This window comes from Branchiostoma lanceolatum, chromosome 19, assembly GCF_035083965.1.
Source record: "Branchiostoma lanceolatum isolate klBraLanc5 chromosome 19, klBraLanc5.hap2, whole genome shotgun sequence".
NCBI classification, from domain to species: Eukaryota; Metazoa; Chordata; class Leptocardii; order Amphioxiformes; family Branchiostomatidae; genus Branchiostoma; species Branchiostoma lanceolatum.
In genome coordinates, this window is record NC_089740.1 from 14,299,164 (window position 1) to 14,323,783 (window position 24,620).

The window sequence follows — 24,620 nt, forward strand, 5'->3', positions numbered from 1 at the left end:
TTGCAAGACGAATATGTGACTAAAAAATTTGGTTGCGACGAAGTCCTCATGATTCCCTTGGCGCTCCATTGTTTCCTCTGACAAAACATTTGTGATTACCAAAAGAACAAGTTACCTGTACAATGTGTGGTGTTGATTTTCTCGTAGCCCCTGTCGCACCGGCATCTAAAGCCGCCGGGGACGTTATGACATTCGGTATGAGGCCCGCATGCCGGCTCCGTAGCGTTACACTCGTTTATGTCTAGAAGGCAAAACATAGTGTATAAACATTAGGCAACACGGCCATCACTGGTACTTGGTTTAGGTGCAGGAATCCTATGATGAACAAGAGTTCGGGGACCTCATATCTTTATAAGATATTTTGATTATGACTTCCTTATTTGCCTAATCTATGATTGGTCATGTACACCTTTTACTATCTTACACAGGCTAAATATTAACAATACCACTCAGAAAAATCATTGAATATGCAAATTAAAAAAGATGTTGAAAAGGTTGTTATACAGAGTGCTTAAATTCATTTTACACGTCAGCTCCAATTTGCATACAATTATTTAAAAAAAAGACTAACCAAAACATTTATGAATTAGGACTTGGAAAGTTGTATGTAATTGTATATGTTTTGAAAATATACCCGTGACTCACATTATATGGTTTTAAGTCTGTATCTAAAGATCTGTAGAGAAAGTAATGTTAAGTATATCAACAAATAAATATCTACACTTAGGTTTTACCTTCGCATTCCCCTGGAAAGCCTGTCCCGTTGACCGCTGTGCTCTGGTAGCCGCGTTTACAGTCACAGGTGTAGGAGCCGAACAGGTTTCTGCACCGGGCGTTTCCGTCGCACATGTACTGCTCCGTGGCGCACTCGTCAACATCTGCAATATTATCATAGATCGGTGAATAAACATTAAGCAAACAGCTATCTGTGTAATTTTCTTTGATACTCTGTCACATTTGCGGAATTGTTTCAAAACAGCCCCTGCTAGATCTTGTTTTCAATCACTTCGGTCTGAAGCCAGTTGCATTACCACCGTCCATCTAGCTATTAATAAACAGATATACAGTCACGTTGATCTCTAATGACTGACTCCGAAACATTTACTTCATCAAAATCACTTTAATAAGAAATATTCATGTCTCTGAGGCATGTGTGTTAAGATTGAAGTTATTGAATTGCTGCAAACCAACCTGTGTTAAATCCTACATCACTGGACTTCATCACTACAGTCTGGACTAATTGTAGTTCTTGTTATGTTATGTTGAAGTGTGAAAATCCCGCCCCCACACAAGTGGAAATGTAGGGTGAGGCCAGGGTGAGGAGATCCAAGGCCTCGTAGGTGGAAATCTGAAGCGAGTTTTCTTGGAAGTAGGCTGGTTGGCAGTGATTAAATGATAAAGCATAGACGTCTGCATCGAGATCTTGGGTGTTCGTTCGGTTCTTTTATATGGACATATTACATTTCTACCCTCCCGTAAGATCATTGTATCGTCTGTCCAGTGCTCTCTGCCCTTGAAGATCGGACTTACCGACGAGTTTGTCCGGAGTGATACAGGGGACGTCCTCATCAGGCCGCGGCATCCCGTCACAGTCAAACGGCCAGGGCTGGTCTAGACTTATCAGGACGTGCTCACAACTTGCCTGTAGTGTTAAAGAATACGGATGTAATTTTTTTTTCCGCTGTAGTGTTAAGGTGTACTTTCAAAACCAATTGCTTGTACGTAAGTATCATAAACTTCTAAACATTCATTAAAAAAATAGGCTCGTCAAGACGTGTTTACAACTGGCCTGTTGTGTTAAGAAAGCACGCGAATGTAAGTCTTGCTGGTTGTAGTGTTAAGGATAATGAATGAATGAAGACCTTTATTGTGCGCATATACCCACTTGGTTAAGTACACGTCACAACAAAAGAATAGTATACAGATACAGATACATCTATACATTGTCCAACTACATGGATTCGACTTCTCCTCGCTTCTTCGTAATGGTAAATGTACTGTCAAAACCTATTGTTCATACGTAAGTATCATAAACTTGTAAATATTCATTCAAAATCAAACCTGTAAAGCTAGCTATAGCGTGTCCGATGTAAATAACGATGTCCTCATATCAAATTTTGTTCTGTGGTAGAAATAATGCAATGTTTCTATAATTAATTACTAACCTGGATCTCTTTGCAGAACTGCCTGCACGGAGCCAGTCGCCCTCCACCCTCACACTTCGGAGTCACCGCAGCGCAGACGGCAAAGTGGATGTGCTCATGGCAGTTGCTGAATATTGGGAAGTAGATATAAGTTGATTATTCACCTTCCATGCACCTCAATGTGATTAGATAGATTGGTTAGCCGAATAGAATGTCATCTATGTACCAGTGAATGCCATACTTTATACCTTGTACAATATTATATTATATTTTAATCCAGGAGTATTTGCTAAGTCTTAGATTCTTTGTCATACCGACAACGTCTATGACATGTACTGCATGTACCAACATTCAAATTCAGATTGCATTTCAAAATTCAGACCCATTGGGTCCGGATGCTCCAGAAAACATCAACAACATTAACAGTGTTTTAAAAAAGCAAAACATTAACCTTTTCCCTGCTGCCTAACTTTGTAACCAAAAGAGAATGTACAGGGTGACACTGGCGGCTACTTCAGTGTGCTAAAGGTGAAAACAGCATGACTGCTTTGCTTACCTGTTAGCCAACATAGTCAGCATAGCCCCGGAGTCCCTGTCAGCTTGGATGGTCAGCTGGCCCGGGTGGCCCAGCATGTTGGGGAACCGGGTCGCCTTCCATGGCATGTCCAGACACAGGGGCAGGGTGATGGGCTGGCAACCTGACGGGGGGAAAGGTTAGAGGTCAAGTGATTCTTCATTATCAAAGGAAAATGTTATGTCATGGTTCAATGTTATGTCAATGATATGTACATGGCAGGCTAGCAAATGGTGGGGGTTAAGGTTCAGGTTCAAAGATCAAGGCGTGTATATACAAAAGGAAACGTACCGTCACACTTTGGGTCTAGCGACGCCTCGAGGATCCCAGCGTTCTCTGGCCGCGCCAGGGAAGAATCCAGGCTTTGGGGTTCACAATCTGGAAAGATACCGCATGTGTTAAGAGCTAGCTAATAAGATCTGAGCATCATTCAACATACAAGCAAAAAGTAAGGATCATTTGTTCAGAAGTATGACCTAAGCTTTTAGTATACTCACAGCAATACTCCTCGTCCTCGCCTAGCGGGCAGTCCCGCCGCCCGTCGCACATCTGGGCAGGCTCCAGGCACACCGGGTCCGACACCGCGCGCGTCTCGTTCCAGTTCCGCTGGCAGGTCGTCTGGCGGGGGTTGCACTGCTTCACATCAGCTGGAGAATACAGCAAACCACACTTAGACCTGCTAAGGAACTTTGCACCTGGTCTATAAAAGATAGGACACGTTGTACTTGGGCTTATTCACCCCCAAACCATCGAGAAAGCTACTCAAGCGAAACTAGTCAGTGTGGGCTTGCATAAAGTTCTAAACGGGAACATGCGGCTACAGAGTCCTTTCTGAAGATACGGTGTAAGTGTGGTGAGTGTGTGCGGTTGGCTTGAGGTTGCTCACTACTTTGCTCACAATAAGACTTCCTGTTTAGGTTTAAATCTTAAAGGCTATGTCATGGTCCAGAAATGGCTAGAATCCATGCAGCACCGATGGATAAACCAATTAAGCTGAACAAAGAGATTGCACAGAGTCAGCGAACAAGCAGAACGGAGATACGTTTCCGATGCCATTATCTTCAGCTGCATCTGCGTTATCATCATCCATTCATCCTTCATTAGTCGTTGAAGGTTTCAAAATTGTATTCAGTTGCTTGAGCTACTATTTTTTTCACATATATCTTTTTTCAATACTTTTTTTCATCCCGTAATCTCTTCATTGAACGAATGATGACGTAAAAACATCTCTCACCGAAAGGGGACCTTATGCAGTTTTCCTCGGGCAGTTCCAGGATGTCGCAGCCCCGCGTGTCCCACTCGATCCCGACCGCCACCGCGTTGTTCCAGCACGCCTCCGACATCTCGTAGCAGTAGGAGCGGCACATCGGTCTGTGAGGAAACATCAGGGGGAGTTAGTGCAATGAAGACACATTTATCTGGACCTTGCATATCTTTCTACCTGAATGTCTAACCTTCATCAATGTATCTAGGACTGGAAATCATTACTCAGATGATGTTTAAAGCAATTTTGATTCAACAGTAGGGACATCTCATAGCAGGAACGGCACATCGGTCTGCAAAGTAACATCAAGATTCAAAATGGAGAAGAGTTAAAAGAAATCTGGTCAAATATTGTGCGAATTCCACCAATGTCAAATATCTCGAAGTGCATGCCAGCGACACAATCATATCAATGCCGCTTATTCAATGTAATATTGTATTTGTATCAGGATAAAAGGTTATCGCCTGCAATCATGACACTGAGACAACGTTTTGATTTGCTTTAATGAACTATACCATTTCACCGTTAGATAAATGACTAAAATGTAGAGTTTCTATTCATTCTTTACATAAAAAATTATAATATTACAATAAGGTTGAAAGATGGAAACAAGTTTTTGACTGAAGTTTCAGATTCCCTCAGGTCGTAGCGGCTAAACACTTGTGAAAACTTCATGAAGCCGCGAATCTTTCCTCACCTTGCTCCTCTCGCAGTGCACCTTGGGAAGAAGAACTCGCACAGGTAGTCCTCCAGGTACGGGTGGCAGGAGGAGATCTGAAGGTACTTCCGGAACTCCTCAAAAGCCTCGTCCTGACTCTCGTAGTCGAGGTAGGGGTGAGGGAACCTGGTCTGATAACCCATGGTGGCACACTGGCCGTTCTCTACAGGCTCGCATCCTGAACAAAGGAAGGACATTTATTCGATTTATCATCCTAAAAAAGAGAAACTCATCTCCATCTAGTTTCGGATTTCTGAAAATGTTCTTCTCCAAAGGTCTCCACAAGTAAGTCAGTCAAGAAAATAGTAGATAAGAGTAACATACTTAGCACTCTTGGATCAAACGCACCATGCTAAAGATAGTATGGCAGGGGCTGTGAACATTTCCAGTAGCACCGAACTCTCATCAATGGAAAGAGTATGCAATATATCAATACAATTATTGACACCAGAGCAAAATAGCCACAATGGATTCATCTACATTGCGAACTATATTTACTATTTGACCTATGCTTAACATAAAACACTTATTATGCTCTGATGAGTATTTGAAAATATACGAACCCATGGAGCAGTTCCTCGGCGGTTCGCCCGGCCCTGTCCGCGTGCCCGGTATCTCCCGACCCGCCCGGTTCACGCACCAACACTCCCCACTGTTCCCGTCACACTGCGTCGGCTCGAACTCACCGTCCTCGTCACACTCAGGCACAAACATGCTCGGCATTTCCATAGACATGCCCATAGGCCTTTCCGTAGACATTCCCATAGACATTCCCATAGGCCTTTCCGTAGACATTTCCATCGATCTTTCCATAGACATTTCCATAGGCCTTTCCATAGATCTTTCCATAGACATTTCCAAAGACATTCCCATTGACATTCCCATTGACATTCCTATTGACATATTTCTTATGGCAGCTTCTCGCATCCGCAGGCAACGACTGTCGTCTGGAAATGATAACAAAACACGTATAAGTGTTGAATATCTACTGGATGTTTAAGTGTTATGCACAGTAACGTTATATGATTTTTTTGTTTTGTATCATTTAGTAATTTGCGTTGTTGTACCTTTAAATTGATGTAAAGCACAAGGCACGTTGAAAAACGCATTTAAGGCAACATGAATCCCCCTGGTAAAATAAACAAGCACACAAACAAACAGATAATCTTACCACAGCGTTCTTCATCGTCCCCGAAGGGACAGTCCTGGTTGCCGTCGCAGATCTGACTCGCGTTCACACATGACGAGTTCCTCCCGCGGCCCCGGCACTCTATCTCCCAGTCTCTACAACGCGGGCCTGTGAAGGGCATCAACAAAACGAGATATCAAAACAGGAAGTTCCGCAGCAGTACCGTAACAAGCCGCTAGGGGACCCAAAATCTAATCATTTTCATGTCTCATCAAGACCTACCCACCTACCAAATATCAAGACAATCCATCCAAGCCTTCTTGAGTTATGCTGTACGTTACACACACACAAACAAACGCTACCCTCTGCATAACCTTCTTGTGGAAGGTAACAAGCTCAGCCATATTTGGGATTACGTTCTCGCCACAAAAGCGCCACCTACATCGGCTACTTATAGCGGTGAGAATCAGCACTCCAGTCAGAAGCTCTGAAGAAGGCGTCTGATAGACATCGAAAGGTCAGCAGTTGAGATTACCTGGTTGTGTTAAAAGAAACTCTAAATATCCTATGTTCTACCTACCTGATGAAATTATTTTTGGGAACAAAATTATGTACTTATTGCAATATTTTGGCAAGACCAGAAGGCATAAAGAGTCATATGTATCATAGAAAGCTTATAAGTGCCTTGTCATCAACGTGAAAGATATGGAAAGGTGTAAATTATAAACTTGCTACAGAATCTGAAACACAACCTATCTTTGACTTTGATGGCCATACATCCTTTTTGAATGAACAGAGTTAATTTCTTTTTAAAAATGTTAGCAATTGAATGATATTCCTAGATCCTGGCACACATACAATTAAGTTGTTATTTTAAGCACGTAATGCCTTGCTTTTGTCATTTCTTTGGTTTGACGAGACTGTACGTGTACTGCTTTTACGCATTCTTCTTAAATGCTCTCTAACATATGACAATTGAAAGGAAAATGGCAGTCTTACCACAATGCCTTTCGTCCTCCCCCATGGGACAATCTCTGTGCCCATCGCAGACGTGAATGTAATGAACACACATTGGAGCGGAGCTGTTCCTGCCTTCACCCCTACTCTGGTTTCTCATCGATGAAGAACCGTTTCCGTATCTATCGCATTGGAACTCCCAGACCTCACAACCTGTGTTTGAGAAATAAAAAAAACGCAATCCTTAGCTGAAGATGCAACACATATAAATTCACACATCCAACCTATACCTAATGTTGGGAAAATATTTACTTTGATTCGATATGAAGATATATTTTACCTATATTTAGGTTCAGATTTGTACTTTTCTTGTATGGTTTACCAGCCTAAACGCAAATGGCTCTTGGTCAAAATTAGGCATATTTGTCCTAATGTTCTACAGCCCATGGATAAGCATAAAACAAAGATCCTATCGACAGATGAACAACTTGCCTCGTTTACATTCACTTTTCTTTGATGCGTTTTGTGTTTATGTATGTACATCGACATTGTGTTTTACTCTGATATTTATGTTTTTTGAGTAGAAAGCGGTAAATAAGAAATTGTGCTTTTTGTCTGATATTCGTGAAATATATGTGAAAAACATCAACCTTAACCTTCGTCTTTCCATCACCTACCAACATACCAAATATCATCATAATCAATTGAGGGTTCTTGAGTTATGCTGACAACGAAAATCCGGAAACACAAACACACACACGGGTACACACACACACACACACACACACACACACACACACACACACACACACATATCTCCATTTTATTGAAATAATAAAGTAAGAAGAAATCTTACCACAACGAGCTTCGTCATCGCCCATAGGACAGTCCCAGTGTCCGTCGCACACGTGCATGTTATGAACGCACATTGGAGCGGGCCTGTTCCTACCCTCACCCCTACTGTGGTTTCTCATCGGTGACGAGTCGTGACGACGGCAGCGGAACTCCCATTCTTCACAACCTGCATTACCTAACGGTACAAAAACAGGCTTTCAGTTTCTCAACAGGACATTGCATGATTCTAGAAGGACTACGGGATTTGTCTTGGAATAAAACATTTGGAAAGCAGGTAAATAAGATATATAGGGACATTTGATATGAATATCTCAATATTATTCTTATTTGAAGCAATCGTACCATGCAGACAGATTGTTGATCAGAAGCAAAAGTATTGTTAATTTACACATAAAATGTATATCCAATGTAAATGTTAACTTTTAACATAAGTCTAGTATCCTACTGATTGTGTGTTCGATGTAACGATTATGTCCTTCCCCAGGGTAGGCCCTCAAAAATATCGTCTCGCTAACCCTGGCATGTTACTACATGTTCAATGCTGAACCAATGAATGAATAAACTAAAACTGTGTTGAACTTCATACTGTGTTTTATGAGATGACTGCGAACGTTCTCGACGGAGTAAGAGTAAGAGAGTGTTCATACCTCTCATTCCCTCTGGCGTCACGCACAGTGCGTTGTCCAGCTCATCCGGATAGAAGTCGCAGTCGTGGGTTATGTTCAGCGCGGCGAAGACGTCGGGGCACGTCGTCATGATGTCGTTACAGAAGCCGCGGCAGGGCGGGACCCGACGTCCGTCCTCACAGGCAGGCGTCGCGACTGAGCATATGGCGAAGGAAATGTTCGGGTGGCACGAGCTAGTACAGGATAGAATGAACTAGAGTTAAGTATTTGTGCTACATAATCATACTTCAGGTTTGCTATATTAGTTTAGCGATTACGGGGTCTTTTTATAAATATGGGTTTATTTAAGTTGAATGTGTGATAGTTGTGTGGCGATTTGTTAAAAAATAGAGAGAACGCTGGCGACCCAAATAAACACCCCTTCCAATGAAATGGTATGGCTACCCTGCGACGTCACAAAATCAAGATGGCGGCCAGCACATATGCACATATGCCAACAGATCCAACAAAGGTTTTGCTACGCAAACCTGTAAAAAGCTCATCAACATCCTCAGCGTGTACGGTTATGCTTTGGTCGCCGGTGCCCGTAAGGGGTGTAGTCCAGGCCGACAAAGGCGTTATGTGTGAGCTTGTAGTACAAGTATAAGCTGCATTCTCTTTATATGAAGAAGCCGTGACAAAAGAAGGGAAAAAACACGAAAAAAATGATGAGGGGGAGGTGGGCAATTTTTCGTACCTATTAATCAGTTGGCTCAGGTTGTCGACAGTAGCATTGTCCCGGAGGAGGCCCTGCTGGGTGGACTGGCCGATGAGGTTGGGAAATGTCGTCAGGCGGTTCGTGTGTCGGCATAGACCAAACTCCACTGGTTCACAGCGACCCTCTGTCAATGCGAAAAGAGAGTACAAAATTAACACACACATGCGTAGTCTTAATGTACTTAGAATCTTGCTATTGTTATCAAGTTTGGCAATATCCAAACTTCCAATTTTTTGCATGGCTATCACGTGTACCCGCCAAAAATAGTTACGTACGCACACACAAACAAACAGACATACATCCAAAAACTTTAACGTAAATGAACATACCGCAGTACATCTCATCCTCTCCGAAAGGACAGTCCCGGATCATGTTACAGGCCAGACTGGCGTCGACACACGTCACGTTTCTCCCCATGGTGCGACACGTGATCTCATCCGGGCCACAGCGTTCTCCTGAAACACACGTTCAAGGAAATCAGCCAAAATGATTCCAAAATTGAATTCCTTTCCTATCTTTTGTTATATCAAGTTAACAAACAGATAAAACATCGGTGAATAAGAATTAACCATACTAGGTTAAGTTACAGTGAAATCAACACTACCATGCAAACATATTTAAACAACCAACATGGCGGACGCAAGATGACGTCATAATCACGTGAGTGCAAATCATGCTCAGAAGAAGAGTTCGTACCGCATCTCTCTTCATCTTCCCCGTTCGGACAGTCCCAGTTCCCATCGCAAGCCAGACTGGCGTTGATACAAGTGATGTTCATCCATTCGGTTAAACAGGCCAGCTCGCCCTGACCACAGCGCTCTCTTGGTGGCGGTTGTCCCGAAGGTCTCGGAGAGGCAGGCGGTTGTCCCGAAGGTCTCGGAGAGCGAGATGGTTGTCCCGAAGGTCTCGGAGAGGCAGGCGGTTGTCCCGAAGGTCTCGGAGAGCCAGGTGGTTGTCCCGAAGGTCTCGGAGAGGCAGGCGGTTGTCCCGAAGGTCCCGGAGTACCAGGCGGTTGTCCCGAAGGTCCCGGAGTACCAGGCGGTTGTCCCGAAGGTCCCGGAGTACCAGGCGGTTGTCCCGAAGGTGCTGGAGTGCCAGGTGTTTCTCCCGGAGTTCCCGTCGTTTGTTTCGGAGTACTAGGCGTTTGCTCCGGAGTAGCAGACGTTTGTTCCGGAGTAGCAGGCGTTTGTTCCGGAGTACTAGGCGTTTGTTCCGGAGTACTAGGCGTTTGCACCGGAGTAGCAGACGTCTGTTCCGAAGAGGCACCCGCTGAAGTTGGAAATACTCCTGTTTCGGCAGTCGGAGACGCCAGGGTTCCTAAATATTCAAAAGAATTGCACAATATCAATCCGTGCAACATTTCAACACCAAATAAGTAGATATAAAGCATTGATACTAATTTTACGCACTGCAGGTTCAAATATGGTCTTGAGCCCGACTACTTGAAATTACACTACCACTTGATCATATCCCAAAGATGTAGAATGATTATATTAAGCCGTCATTCTATGTTACTGGGCTGAATGTAAAGGTCAAGGGTGGACTACGTTCCTCATGCTGTAGGCCTCCATGTTCTGTGCCTGGTTTGGAAATTAAACTTGGGGTGTGCAATGTAATCTTTTTGTTACTTTGCTTTTTGATAGACAAGGACGACGCGACACTGTACTCAAGTTTTCCATAACTTTTTTCAACAGTGCCACGTACATGTACATAGAGCATCATATACATCTACACCTGAGTGGAGTGAGGAAAGTCATGTAAAATGTAGTTCCCAGGGGCACAACATCGGTGGCGCTAGGGAAATCTAACCCGGGACATCTGGGTTCTGGGCCGAAAACCCTGCCGTTACGCCACACAATCCCACAAACCAAAATTTAAATACCGTTATCGCAGTTGTCCTCGTCATCGCCCATCGGGCAGTCCCACATCCCGTTACAGGCCAGCGTTCCGTCCACACAGGTGAAGTTTCCTCCAGGAGTCCAGCACGACACCTCCCAGGGACTACAGGTGCTCTCTGTGGGAGGCGTAGACAATGTAATCATCATGCAAAGATGTTAATGTGATGAACGAAGTATGTTATTATGTCGCCATATGTTTTAAAAAGAGAGAAGAAGCAACTAGAACCTAGATATACAGTAGGATATTTAGTATAGTGCTTATTAGTGTATTAGACGTTAACGTCATTCTTATTATTCTATTCTCTCAAATACCCTATGTATGGCCCCTGTGGCTCCATGTGCATTTATCCCCCCGGGAACGAACATGCAATAAAGATTATTATTATGATCATAGTTACAATTACATGTATATATACAGTAAGGCGAAATATAGTCAGTGGTTAGTTGTACTTTCTTTAGACCAGAAGGTTGTACTTCACACGGAGCAAATTCCAACACATTTTAGTACCCTGGCATTTTCCTTGGAAAGTAAAGTTCTTTGTATATTCATTTTTTTGAGCATGATATTTCTCACGGCCTTTTGTTTCCCGACAGCTGTAGTCTCTTTTGTTTGGTATATGTAAAACAACATACGCTGGGGGGGGGGGGGGGGGCTTGGATGCTGATGGAATGGGAACCGTTTACACATGACAACAAACCAACAAAACAGCTAGTAGAGAGTGCCCAGGACCGCAAAAGATGAAAGGGTCTAATCTATGGCATATGTCGATGGATGGTCAGTAGGCCTGCGTAAAAACATGTCGTAGACAAGAATACACAAAGGACTATGTCCATGAAGTTTAGACATCCAGTTAGTAAGATACTCAAGCAACTGGATAAAGTTTTGCTTCATTAACTGCTATCTTGTTCGAGTGCTATACAAACGACTTTATATCTATATATGTAACAACGTGGTACTATACAGTCCGTTGATTAAAACATACAAATGATCGTACCACAGTTCGCTTCATCGGCTCCCGTGGAACAGTCCGGTTGTCCGTCGCAAACCTGCCAGGGGTCGATGCACTCCGGTGAGGACCGGTTCCCGCTGGCTTCCGCAGGAAAATCAACGTCACACTGAAACTGCCAGGAAGAGCACTGGTCTTCTGTGTTGGATAAGATGAATACGGGAATAAACAATGCTGTTTTGGTACGAGATGTGTAGTCAAGAGACGTAAGCTCCAGTGGTTCGGTCACGTGAAAAGCCACGACAACCTTCTCAAAACCATACTGCAGGGCACTCTGGAAGGAGGCGTCTTAAGGGACGACAGATGAAATCCTGACAGGAAAACATCGCAGAGTGGACGTCCCTTAGCCTGTCTGAAAGGCTGACTGCTGCAAGAAACAGACGAGCCTGGAGACAGATGTCCGTCTTCACTGCTACCTTGTCCCCCCAACGACCCGGAGGTCAAGGGACTAGGTAGGTAGGTAGGTAGGTGTAGTTCTTGGCACACGGGGACACCATATCCGTGCGTGTAGTTATCAGTGCTAGGACACACCGCCATCAAGTTAGAAAGGGCATGGAAAGTGCATTTCCAAAGGGCACAGCATCGGGTATGTCATATTAAAACCCAGTGGTCGTCTGTGTTGGAAAAGACGAGCACTCGGTTTTGTGCTAATTCGAGTTTAAGTGAGATGTTCTATTAATCTTCTAGGTGTTGCTTTCGCTTTGTTCAATCCGATGCTCATCTGGTTATTATTATGACATGTGCGAAGGTGAATAGATAACTGTCATGTAATGTTACATGTATCACAGCAGGTTAATAAAAGTCAATTTTACTGCTATTCACCTCTTTTTGTAGTTAGCGGGTTGATAAGACACCAAGGAAAATGGAAAGATAAACTGTAATGCATATAGGATATTGGAGATTATTTTTTTCACAACCATTAAATCTCACTTGTTGACGTTTTGATAAAAACAATCTCCAATTTCCCTTGTTCTACCAATCTGATGAAATTATTTTCGGATGTAATGTATCTAATGTATACGTATATGAAACGTATGTATACGTTGACCGTACCACAGAAATCCTCGTCCTCGCCGAAAGGACAGTCCCAGTTACCGTCACAGGCCAGGCTGGTGTTCACACAGGTCGCGTTTCCGTCCAAGCTCCAACACTCGATCTCTCCTTCCGTACAGTTTCCTAAAAAACATAGAAAAAAATGTTGTTTCTGAAGTCACGGCCATAGGTTCATTCACGCTTTCGAAAATAATATCATCTGGTTGATAGAAAATAGAACATTGGCATGTTGTGTAAAAAGAAAACGCTAATGTATTTCCGAGATGTACTGCGGCAAGTGTAAATTGCCCTGCCTATAGACGTCGTTCGATAATAAAATTGAATTTTTGAGGAAAAAATGAAAAAAGCCAACGCAAAATACAATGGCAGCATATTGATGATACACACAAAGCAGAGTTGTTATGTATGATGATATCATCTGCCAATCTACCCCGATAGACATTTGAAAGTATAAGCCGTGGGAGCTGTTGACATACATTTCATCATTATTGAGACCGTTAGAATTGTAATCTTGTCACTTTTGCTAATTGTGAATTTCATCTGCGAATTTACCCCCTTCAGAGTCTTTAATATAACGATACTTGTTCTTATAGCACCACCATCAAGACTGCTAGAAATTGATCCAAACGAAGAGAAGAAAGTACCGGTACCTCTGGTGCAGTTGTCCTCGTCCTCACCGAAGAGGCAGTCCCGGATGCCGTCACAGACCAGCCCTGGGACCACACAGGTCACGTTCCCGCCTGGGTTCCAACATTCCGTCTCTCCGGGGGAACAGCAATCCCTCTCGTCCTCCCCTGACGAACAGTCCCGGACTCCGTCACAGACCTGCCAGGGGTCGACACACTCCTGACTTGAGCTGCTTCTGGTCGCACTGGAACTGTTCATCCCGCCCTGGAAGTCCAGGTCGCACTGGAACTGCCAGGAGGTGCAGAAACCCTCTGAAAACAACATGAAGACAATAGTATGAACCTTGAACCTTGAACGAGGGCATCAGTGATGTATAAGACGGATGAAAGTCGCGGTAATGGTAATGAACATGTATAAACAGACCAATAGCTTTAACTTAAGCTACGTTTCTCTCTTTCACTCTTTTATCCCGTAAGTGAGTTACAGCTATCTGTTTCTGTATATGCATTTCACTCAGTCCGTAGATCTGTAGGCATGTATGTATTTATGTGTGCGTGTGTGTGAGTGTGAATGTGTGCGTGTGTGTGTATATGTGTGCGTTTGTGTGTGTTTGTATGTATGTATGTATGAATCTATGTATGTGTGTGAGCGCGCGCGCGCGCGCGCGCGCGCGCGCGTGTGTGTGTGTGTGTGTGTGTGAATGTAGGAACGTATGTATGAATGTATGGTGTGTGTGTGTGTGTGTGTGTTTGTTTCGGCGCCTGTGCGCACCCATATGGTTACTCTTTATCTTAAACGTTTACTAAAGCAGTCCGCACCACAATGGTCCTCGTCCTCCCCGAAAGGACAGTCCCAGTCGCCATCGCAGGCCAGGCTGGAGTTCACGCACTGTGGGTCCGTCCGGTTCGACAAGGGGCTCCAGCACTCCATCTCTCCCTCAGGGCACACGCCACCTTAGGAGGAGGTATGAAATGTTGAAGTCAGTCAAAATTGCCCAAGAAGACCACTCGGAGGGGCCAATAAGTTAAAAAGGTGGTCGCTAAAGACAGGGGAGTGGCTCTTGTTTAGGTTTAACTAGGTGAGTAAAGGGCAAACAGGAGAAGAGAAACTAGTGCATGATCTACAAAGGGAAGCATCTTCCACGAATAAGTCACTCGGGCTTGTTGATCATATAAAAACAAGGTTCTTCTTACACCTCAGTCAACTTCGGGATCTCAACTTTACAGATGTGCCACCGAGTGCGACAATGAGTTGTAGAGTTCATTAAGGAAAGTAGCTAAGCCGCCTTAGGGGGAGACCACTCAGAGGGCCGATAAAATATGGTCTGTGAGGACAGGTAGTCACTATAAAAAGAAGGAAGTCAATTGTTCAGGTTTGAATAGGGCAAATCAGTAGAAGACAAACCTGTACATGCACTATACGTTTATCTACAAAGGAAGGCATCTTTCACGAATAACTTCATGATCATCAGGTTGGTCGGCCATATAGATATGAGGTTATCATAACACAACCTCAGTTACGTTGAGCGTCGCCCCTTACCAAAACGCCACCACGTGACAAAGAATAGCAGTGTCCATTCAGGAATGTAGCTGAGGCGTTAATAGGTATTACGAATAAAACCTTATTACTGTCTTATTTATTATAAACAAGGAGGCAGATGCAACCAATGCAATACACGGTAACGACGAACAACTGTTAATCAACATACGTGAGATGCAGTCACTGATGAGGCTGAACTCGTTAGGTAAGTCTTCGCACTGCCTGGTGACGTTAAAGATCTCCAGGATGTCGTCACACTGCGCCATGACGTCATCACAGTGGCTCTGACAGGGCGGACGGTCCAGGCAGGCGGCGCAGACGATCAGAGACACGTTTTCATGGCAACCACTGAGATGGGGGTAGATGAGAGAATTAATTACGTAATAACTTGCAAAATGAGAAAGAAAGTGATTAGACCTGTGATTGGAAAGATAAGCGATAAATTAACCGAGTATAGGCATATGCAAAAAAGTATTTTGCTAGAGCAATGTCTGAAACTATTCATAAATCTGAAGGTGTCGGAGCGTAGTCTAGCGGTTTATAACAGAACTACAATACTTATAGTTTTTTTTATTTGTCAGTTGCAAATCGCCTTACCTCTCTGTCATCGCCATCATATCTTCAAAGGTTGCGTTTCCTTCAATGACGTTAAGTATAGAAGGGCATTCTAGCGGTTTGCTATAGAACTACATGACTTGTTTGAAGGTTTTTGTCGGTAAAACCGTCTTACCTCTCTATCACCGCCATCATGTCTTCGAAGGTTGCGTTTCCTTCCGTGACGTTATGCTCGAAGTTGCTCAGCACGCCCCACATGGCCGTGGTGTTGGACAGGACATCCTGGCATAGCTGGTGGGTCACCGGGTCACAGTCTGGAGAAGGAAAAACAGATTTTGTTATCATCTATCCATTTATTGAAGATAATTCATGGGATAAAAGAATGTACGGTTCTTGGTGGCAAACGTGATATATGTTGGAACATCGGTAAACAAATCCGTAGTGTGTTTTTGGCACACTTTTAAGCACATTAGCCGAAGAGGCTCGGTGGACGTCAATTCACTGTCAAGTAAAGTTGTATAAAATGCCTTTCCCAAGGGCACAACCTCAGGACATGGTGAGCATCGAACGCGGGACGTATTGGTTCTGATTCCAACGCTCTTACTAGGAAAGAAATACTATCAAAGTCCTTCAACCCCTTTCTTGCTATTCCCTCAGTTAGTCCTCACTCATAGTGAGCTGCGTTTGTCTTAATCATGATGTTTCTAACTCAGGAAGAACGAAGAACTGACGCTGTTCCAGTTCTAAGCGTAAGCTCAGTGGCCTAAATGGGTTTCTTTGACCTGCACTGAACCATCTCAGTTACGAAAGTGTCCACAGTTGCGTCATTCAAAAGTTAGATGTAGATAGATATGGAAAATGTATCAAACTGACTGAGAACCCTTTTATGCAACTAGATATCGGTCGTTCCTCCATTGCTTTGTTATAGCATCGAAATATCCACTGAACCATTCTGTTGTGACAAATCAAATAATTTCTGATGTAAAAAATATTTGTCTTCTAATGTCTGTCAAACTATCAGGCCTCCCAAATAGGACATATGTCCTGAGGCAATGCCTGGCCACCGCAATTATCTAGTGCTTACAGACCAAAGGACCCGATTTGATAATCAGCTTTCTTTGTCTTGGTGGACTGAGGCGAAGCGATGTTTATATGTATCAGGAAACGTTGCCTTGCGACTATATCTTTTGAGTCGTAAGTGGTTATTAGACTCTTTGTGTCAGTTACACAAAGAATCTACTGAAAATGCATCAAAATCATTTCGTATATGACTTACAACTTCTGGTCTCTGTGACCAAACTAAAACTTTATTTCTATATTTGTTACATATACAATGTCCAGCAGATTCTGTAGGACACATTACCGATTCTTTATAGTTGATTACATAGAAAGAATATCATATGTGGAATGTCTGTTGTAATTTAGCCAGACCTATGTTAAAACTTGATTGTAGATAAATGCGCCTTCATAATTTGTATCTAGGGTAACAAAGCATTGTTACCCTAGATATAACACACGTGTTTTGGGTATCCGTTTCTTGTTCTACATTCTTGACCAGTAGATTATAAAGATTACACCTTATTGAAAGGGCACCCCACATGGCAACATCGCGAATTATCATGCCTTTTAGGGTTACTTAAGGCACTAACTGGAGCGTAACACTCCACCCACTTCTATCACCTGCCTATTCTATGTGACAACTAAGTTCGATATTTTAAGACTTAGTGGCGTTTCGCATCGGTGAATCATCCAAATTACCAAAGTACTGTAAACCTAGCAGAAGAACGCACAGCGGGAGTCAGAATGGAAAAGTCTTGGATTCAAACCCACGACGGTGTTGCTCGAGCGCTACACCACAGCGCAGTAGCAACAGAACCAAGCACACACTATGCTTTTATTAAAACTAGTAACTTTGATTGTGACTCGTAAAGTGTGACGTTCTGTATTTTCCACACGGCCTCACTGTTTAAAAGATCAAGATAATTGACCTCTTATTCATCCTTCACAAAACGTACAGCATATACTATACTAAATCTAAGCAAGACATCATACGTGTGATTTATTTTGTGCAAAGAAAATGGTCTACTTTCCAAATTCTTTTTGCTTGCAACGAGTGACCTTTATTTTTTTGTATGGTTCACATAATTCAAGGACCAAGTTAATTTAGCCTACTAGATAGGTACTGCATTTAATAATATCAAATAAAAAGGATAATGGAAGGAAATTCGTCTGTGCGCAATATCCCCTTTCACGTGTTGCCATGGCAACGAATCATGGCGTCATTGTGGCTGCCCAGGAGAAGGTGACTCGACAGGTTGGTTTATGGTTGCTAAGCAACCGGGACACAACAAAACGTGTCTGCAACAGTGTACATTTCAATGTAGTCCTTTTATTCAGAGACAGGCCTTAGGAATGGTTTGTATGATAAATGAAAATGTTATGAGCGTACAGTAAAGGCCAGGTGGTAAATGATTAGTCCCTTTGGGTCTATTTGTAAGAAGACAGTCAGAAAGACGTGTTAGAAACAAACAGGTATATCCAGACGGCAAGAAATATTTGTCGCGTCAGGTGTCAGCTTGAATGCTTTCAGCAAAATCCTGTTCAATCTGAAAATTACAGTTCTAAAGCGATTGTGTGGATCTAGCGTTAAGTGAGATTTGTGTGAACAATGCAAACTTACTGCACCAGATGTTGCAAAAACAGTCTATTGTACACAGCGTGTAGCTCCGTGGTTTACTTCTTGTCACGCATTGGGGATGGTTAGTGCGGACGGGACAGGAACAACGACATTGAGAAAAGGCCGCTAGACAATCTGTGTTCTTCTACTTTCTTACTGGCCAATCGTTAGGCTTAGACGTTTTTTTTCTGTCGGTAATGATACCATTCGAACGGAGAGAAAGATACAGATTGCGAGTAAACGACGGAACGTCCAGAAATTTGAACATAAAATACATTTAAGCGTTTGACCTGAATTTCAGTAGAATATATTATCCACATGAGAGTGTAGAGCGCTAAAGTTTGATAATCAACAGCAAGCAACACGGTGATATTTTGTGTCCCACGAATCAATGTACTCCTATTCTTGTTAACACAATCTACACACTAAAGACACCCTCATCTTCATTTGTAAAATTGAGTCACTACCTCCCTGCTGAATTTCAGTAGCACCATAAAGTTTTCATCAAATACATTTAGAGGTGAATGTAGGCATTAAAACTTTCTGTCCTGCCAGTGTCTATGTTTTATTATTCATGTGTATCTCTTAAGCTTTTGTTGCGTTAAAAGTAACTTGTCCGTGAATGTCATCCTGTTTATAAGCTGGATTACCATGTCAATAATTATCGATCGCAGAAACCTCAAACACCTCATGATGAGCGCACAATATTCCCTGTGGGAATTTTCTGACATGCGAAAACAATACTACATCTTTATCTTTATTTAATCTACCCAGGGACAGCATATCGCCACTAGGGTGGTTTTCAATGTGCCTCTTTAGTATACATTAAAAGTTTGAGGAAATAAGAATATGGAACAAATATGTCTGATAAAAGACGAGGTCTTACATACAGAAGGTGGTCACAGTCCTTAACGCGACATGTCACCTTAACATGAGACGGAAAACAGGTGCAGGGCGCGTTCCCTGTATAATTTCTACAACATGAACCAAGTTTTACCCACCTCCAGACAACCCGAGTCCCGACTATTGTTCATTTTGACCAAAAACGCAGCCGACAAGGCACCAAACCGTAACCAAAAAAAAATATTTTTTGACATGCGAAAATAAGGTGTCTGAATAGATGTTACGAAATCTTGTCGGTCTACCTAATGCGACAGGTCCCCTGAACAAGCGACCTAAAAGCAGGCGCTAGATGCATAACTGTGCAATTTCTATAAGATAGACCAAGTTTTCACTCACCTCCAGATAACCCAAGTCCCGAACCTTGTTCATTATGACCGAAAACGCTGCCGACAAGACACCAAACCGTAATCCAAAGGAGAAGACGAATCTTCCCAGCCGACATGTTTGCCGGCGTGGCTTGTATAAATCCGGTGATCAGGCGTATCCAGCACGTAAGCCGTAATTAGAGAGACCTCACAGGCTAACACTAGTGCCGCGGGGGCTATTGTGATTGTAATGAGCCATGGACTGGTCGTTCCGGTAGATTATACCATGGCAACAGGTAAAAGCAAGGGGAGTTAAACCTTTAAGGAACCCGTAAGTCATCCTTGTCTGTAGCTGGGAAAATACCAGGGTACAAACATCTTTATTGACACAGCAAAAGCACGACATATTCCGTAAGGTCTTTTTTAACTATACATGGATGCCTACAGACGAGGTACGACTGGGGTAGGTACGATTGATACGGTAGTTTATGCCATCACAACAAGTGAAAGCAAGGAGGCTTAAACCTCTAAGGAACCCGTGAGTCGTCCGTGTTCGCTCAAAAGCAAGAAAAAGGCAGAAAGAAGTGACGGCCAAAATACCTGCGTACAGACATCTTTATTTACACAACAAAAACACGACAACTTTCGTGAGGTCTTTTTCAACTATGCATGCATGTATACGGACAAGTAGGTACGAATAAACGGTCTGTCTAGCTGCCATCACAACACGTGAAAGCAAGTGGCTTAAACCTCTGTTTCGACTATACATGCATACATACATACAGACAGGTAGGTACAAATGGCTGGTCCTATCTATCTATCTATCTATCTATCTATCTATCTATCTATCTATCTATCTATCTATCTATCTATCTATCTATCTATCTATCTATCTATCTATCTATCTATCTAATAGTATCTATCTATCTATCTGTCTATCTATCTAATAGTATCTATCTATCTATCTATCTATCTATCTATCTATCTATCTATCTATCTATCTATTAGTTGATCTATCTATCTATCAGTCGATCTATCTATCTCTCGATCTATTATGATCATATCTATTCTATTAAATATCTATAAATGGTAAGCTCCCGTCTTTTATGAATATCTTGCCATTTGCAAGTAAGTCACCGATCCTTTTACTGTTGCCACGTCCCACATTGTTAACGGTTGTATTGATTTACTGGACTGGCCTCGTATATGTTAATTTCGTGAATTAAACAAAAAACACTTTTGAAACAGTTACATATACATATCGGACACGTAGGCGTTATCAATTACATATGCATAACGGGCATGTGGTACACCACGTGGGATTTCATTTGAGCCCCCACACGCTAATAAAAGGAACCTACCATGGTATATTCTGTCACTTTAGCTGACGAGTCGACTTTCTAGCAGCTCTATTTCCATTATTTTCATACTGTCGGCGGCCAGACGATTTCAATTTTTTGCGTCTTTGCCTGAAGACAACGTAGAGTAAGTTTGCTTTATACATACCGTTATGAAAGACAGACGTTATAAAGGACATATGCACAGCGTGTAGGTGGTGCACCACGTGGGCTTTTTGTAGTGACTAGGGGATATTCTGTCACTTCATCTGAGGTGTCCAACCTCTAGCAGTTTTCTTTCCATTAACACCGGCCAGACGATTTAAACTTTTGAGTCTTTGCCTTCAGGCAGCGTACAGTAAGTTTGTTTTATACATATCGAACACGTAGGCGTTGTGAAGGACATATGTACAGCCTGCAGGAGGTTCACAATGTGGGTGTTTAGCCCACATGCACTTATGAAAAAAGTGACTGGGGGATATTCTGTTACTTCACCTAACACATCCAACTTCTCTCTTTCCATTATTGCCGACCAGGTTAGCTCTTAGTCCTTTCCTTTACACAACGCACGGTAAGTTTTGATAATACAGTACTGAAACATCACAGTGGTTTCAGGCGTGTACTGTATCTTCTTAGCTTAAACTATAGCCATTATATTGGTGTAATATCGGTCATTATTGATCCTGAAGAAGGCGACAGTAGTCGTCCAAAATTTGATCCTGTGTATACCTAGTGTTGTAAGGAAGTTAAGCATTTTAGTTTGCAATTGATAGCTACCAACACAGATGAGCTTCCGTGATAAATCATCTCCTTATTAGGTCATTTTAGAAAAGCCCCAAAAATGAAGATGCAGAATCAGTTCATTATTACTGTTATCCTTTTCTGGGACTGGATGTAGTGCGGTACATTTAAGGTACCGTTGAAGGGTGGCTTAGGATTTTGAGGCTGTTATTAAAAAAAACCGTTTCTTAAGCTTTATAAACCTTCCTCAACCTTAATTTTTTTTCAGGTAGTACCTTATAGCAAGATGATGATTTATGCAAATTAATATGACGTCATGATTACTTATTCAAGATTTACAAGGCCACGCCCGTTTTTTGGAAAAAAAGGCTCTCCTTGGCTTATACTTCGATGTTTATCAATACAACTTTGCAGGAATGTACATGATAGTAATACATCAAGAATTATGCGTGTCAACGACTACATTTTCAAATGACGATTTTTGGAGAATTTCTTTTAAAAAAAATTAGAAAAATTTGACCTTTATGCAAGTTAAATCGTCACAAGATATGACTTAAATAGCAAATTTAAGTACATAATGACATGTAATAACCCCTGCATAGTATACATTGGAAAATATATCAAAGAATGTCTAGACGTTAGAAACTCCTCCATTGATTGTAAAATCCCATTGTCATCCCATACTACTATACCATATTGTATTAGATAGATTGATTAGCATGATAGAATTTTTCTAAGTACCAGTGGATGCCATACTTTGTACCTTGTATAATCGTTGTGCAATGAAGTTATTATCTTCGCCGAGTACTTGTACTCGGAGAAGATTATGTTTTCGGTTGAAAAATCTGTTTGGTGGATCTGAATGTATGTCAGGAGCATAACTCAAGAAAGCTTCAATGAATCTTTATGATTTTTGGTAGGTGTGTAGTGGTTGTGCAAAGGAAGGTCAAGTTCGAAAATTGTTTACCTTGCGTTTTTCAACAGTACTGCAGCGGACTTTGCATTTTTTTGGGTTTGTTTGTAGGCAAAAAAAGTGACGGAAACGTTGATGGATCTTCATGATTTTTTGCAGGTGTGTAGATGTTGTGGAAACGGGGGTCAAGTTCAAAAATGGTTCCCCTGGTGTTTTCCGTCGGTACTGCAGCGGGCTTTGTGTGGATGTGTATTTGTATGTCGCCAGCATAACTCGAGAAGCTGTTGATGGATCCGTATGATATTTAGTGGATGGGTAGGGTTTACAAAAAGGAAGGTCAAGTTCGATAATGGGCCTTCTAGCGGGTACCTAAGGTACTGCAGCGGAGCTTCAAAATTTAGGGGCATATTTTCTGAAAGTGCTATGGTCATGATTTTTGTGTGGTAGATAGTTCATGCCACAGAAAGTAAGTTCTGTAAATTTGGGCCCCCTAGCGGCTTGTTAAAAGCTGCAGTGGGTGTTTTTGTTTTGACTTTCGGACATGAATAACTTGAGAAGGGGTCGACAGATCGTCGTGATGTTTGGTATGTAGGGAGCTCAGATGGTGCTTTACATAATCAATGACTGATTATGCAAATCAGGAGCTAATTTGCATAATTAGATAGGAAAGTTTGTTAACCCACTGCATTGCATTATGGGACATGGGACAGTGTATTAAAGGTCATGTAAACAGATGGCCTTGCATAAACGTACATGTAGGTCAAATAAATAAACTATTCCCCAAGCAGAGGTGTGGGTCCTGCTGGTTTTTAACGTGTTCAGTTTAGGCATTTTTGTTCAACACGGTTGGCGACATAACGAAAAGGGGACAAAATGGAAAGCCTGACAAAAACACCTAAAAACACGTCAAAAACCAGCCAGACCGACTCCTCTGCTTGGAGAGTACACTCATTCGCCACATCATAACTTCCAAATAGTATGGTGCATGATCAAATTTGCAGGGGGTGATAGGCATGTAAATATTAATCACTCTCCATAATAAGCCTTGATTATTTGGCGAAGATAATGTGTTCGTGGAACTCTAGTTATTATTATTATTATTTATAACTCACATGGCCAAGGCTTCTTTAATTGCAAACCGAAAGATTAATATATTTTTTTACCTATATTCATTTTGTAGGTTACAACACAACGACCATGCATTATTGTAAGAAGCAAACCAAAGACAGTGCCCGGTTCTTCCTTTTATCACTTGTCCTGTTACCCTGGACATTTTGTATTGGAGACCCTCAAAACAAATGCAGGACAAACATTGAAAGGCTGACATGCACATTTCGACATATGGGATTCCAAGAACTACCTTCAGACTTACCTCCAGACGTCTTTCGCTTGGATGTCTCGTTCAATGACATCAGACATCTTAAGAACATCCCTTCTTTAAGTCACCTTCAGGATCTAATGCTTAAGTTAAGTCGTATTGAGACTGTGTCTTGTATTTCGCTTCGAAATCTACCGGCTCTAACAACTCTAGACTTGTCGTTTAATAGAATTACACACGTGAATTTGGGTCCAGTGATACAGTATCTCCTCAAACTTACATATGTTAACCTATCGAGCAACCGGCTAACTTCGGTCTCTAAAACTGAGTTAGGACTCCCATTTTTGAGCCAAGCAAACGTGAACGACAATCCTTTTATATGTGACTGCTCTCTGTTGTGGTTACTCAACGCTTTCATGTGTTTTCGTGAATGCACAAGAGAGTTTTCAGCGTGTTGCAATGCGTGTCAGATTTGCTTTTTTGCAGCCAAGTTTTCCCATGACAGTATTGTGTGTGCCAGTCCTCCAAACATGAAAGGACTGCCGTTGAAAGATGTTAAATCACAGATGACGTGCCAGGCACAGATAACTACCGCTACAAGTGTTGTAGCAAGAACAACAAGTTCGGTTTCTGCTGTTGAACATCAGAAGGACGAAACTGCTACATTGCCTCAATCTTACATATTTCACACAAATGTGTCGGTAACACACACGAGTACGACCC

The 24,620-nt window shown here is 42.3% G+C and overlaps 1 protein-coding gene across 1 annotated transcript; it reads right to left on the reverse strand.

Annotated features, from left to right (window-relative positions):
* Nucleotides 1-95: 95 nt before the first annotated feature.
* LOC136425171 (uncharacterized) lies at nt 96-19,758 on the reverse strand. Its single transcript, XM_066413968.1, has 25 exons — nt 19,620-19,758; nt 15,879-16,017; nt 15,318-15,496; nt 14,428-14,562; nt 13,633-13,920; nt 12,983-13,105; nt 11,918-12,067; nt 10,907-11,038; nt 9,721-10,341; nt 9,354-9,479; nt 9,004-9,148; nt 8,289-8,500; nt 7,643-7,816; nt 6,829-6,999; nt 5,872-5,997; nt 5,264-5,647; nt 4,680-4,878; nt 3,953-4,089; nt 3,216-3,365; nt 3,010-3,096; nt 2,701-2,842; nt 2,166-2,271; nt 1,531-1,642; nt 735-878; nt 96-241 (listed from the first exon to the last, which is right to left on the reverse strand). Exons 1-25 carry the CDS (start codon nt 19,723-19,725, stop codon nt 96-98), a joined length of 4,434 nt encoding a protein of 1,477 aa, XP_066270065.1. The 5' UTR covers nt 19,726-19,758.
* Nucleotides 19,759-24,620: the final 4,862 nt, after the last annotated feature.

Bases quoted from the DNA above. Each gene is read 5' to 3' on its own strand.
- LOC136425171 (XM_066413968.1), bottom strand. From the start codon at position 19,725: ATGTCGGCTGGGAAGATTCGTCTTCTCCTTTGGATTACGGTTTGGTGT. The intron at 9,149-9,353 runs GTATGTTCATTT...TCGCATTGACAG, and splicing joins AGAGGATGAGATGTACTGCG to AGGGTCGCTGTGAACCAGTG. The intron at 7,000-7,642 runs GTAAGATTTCTT...TCTCAAACACAG, and splicing joins CGATGACGAAGCTCGTTGTG to GTTGTGAGGTCTGGGAGTTC.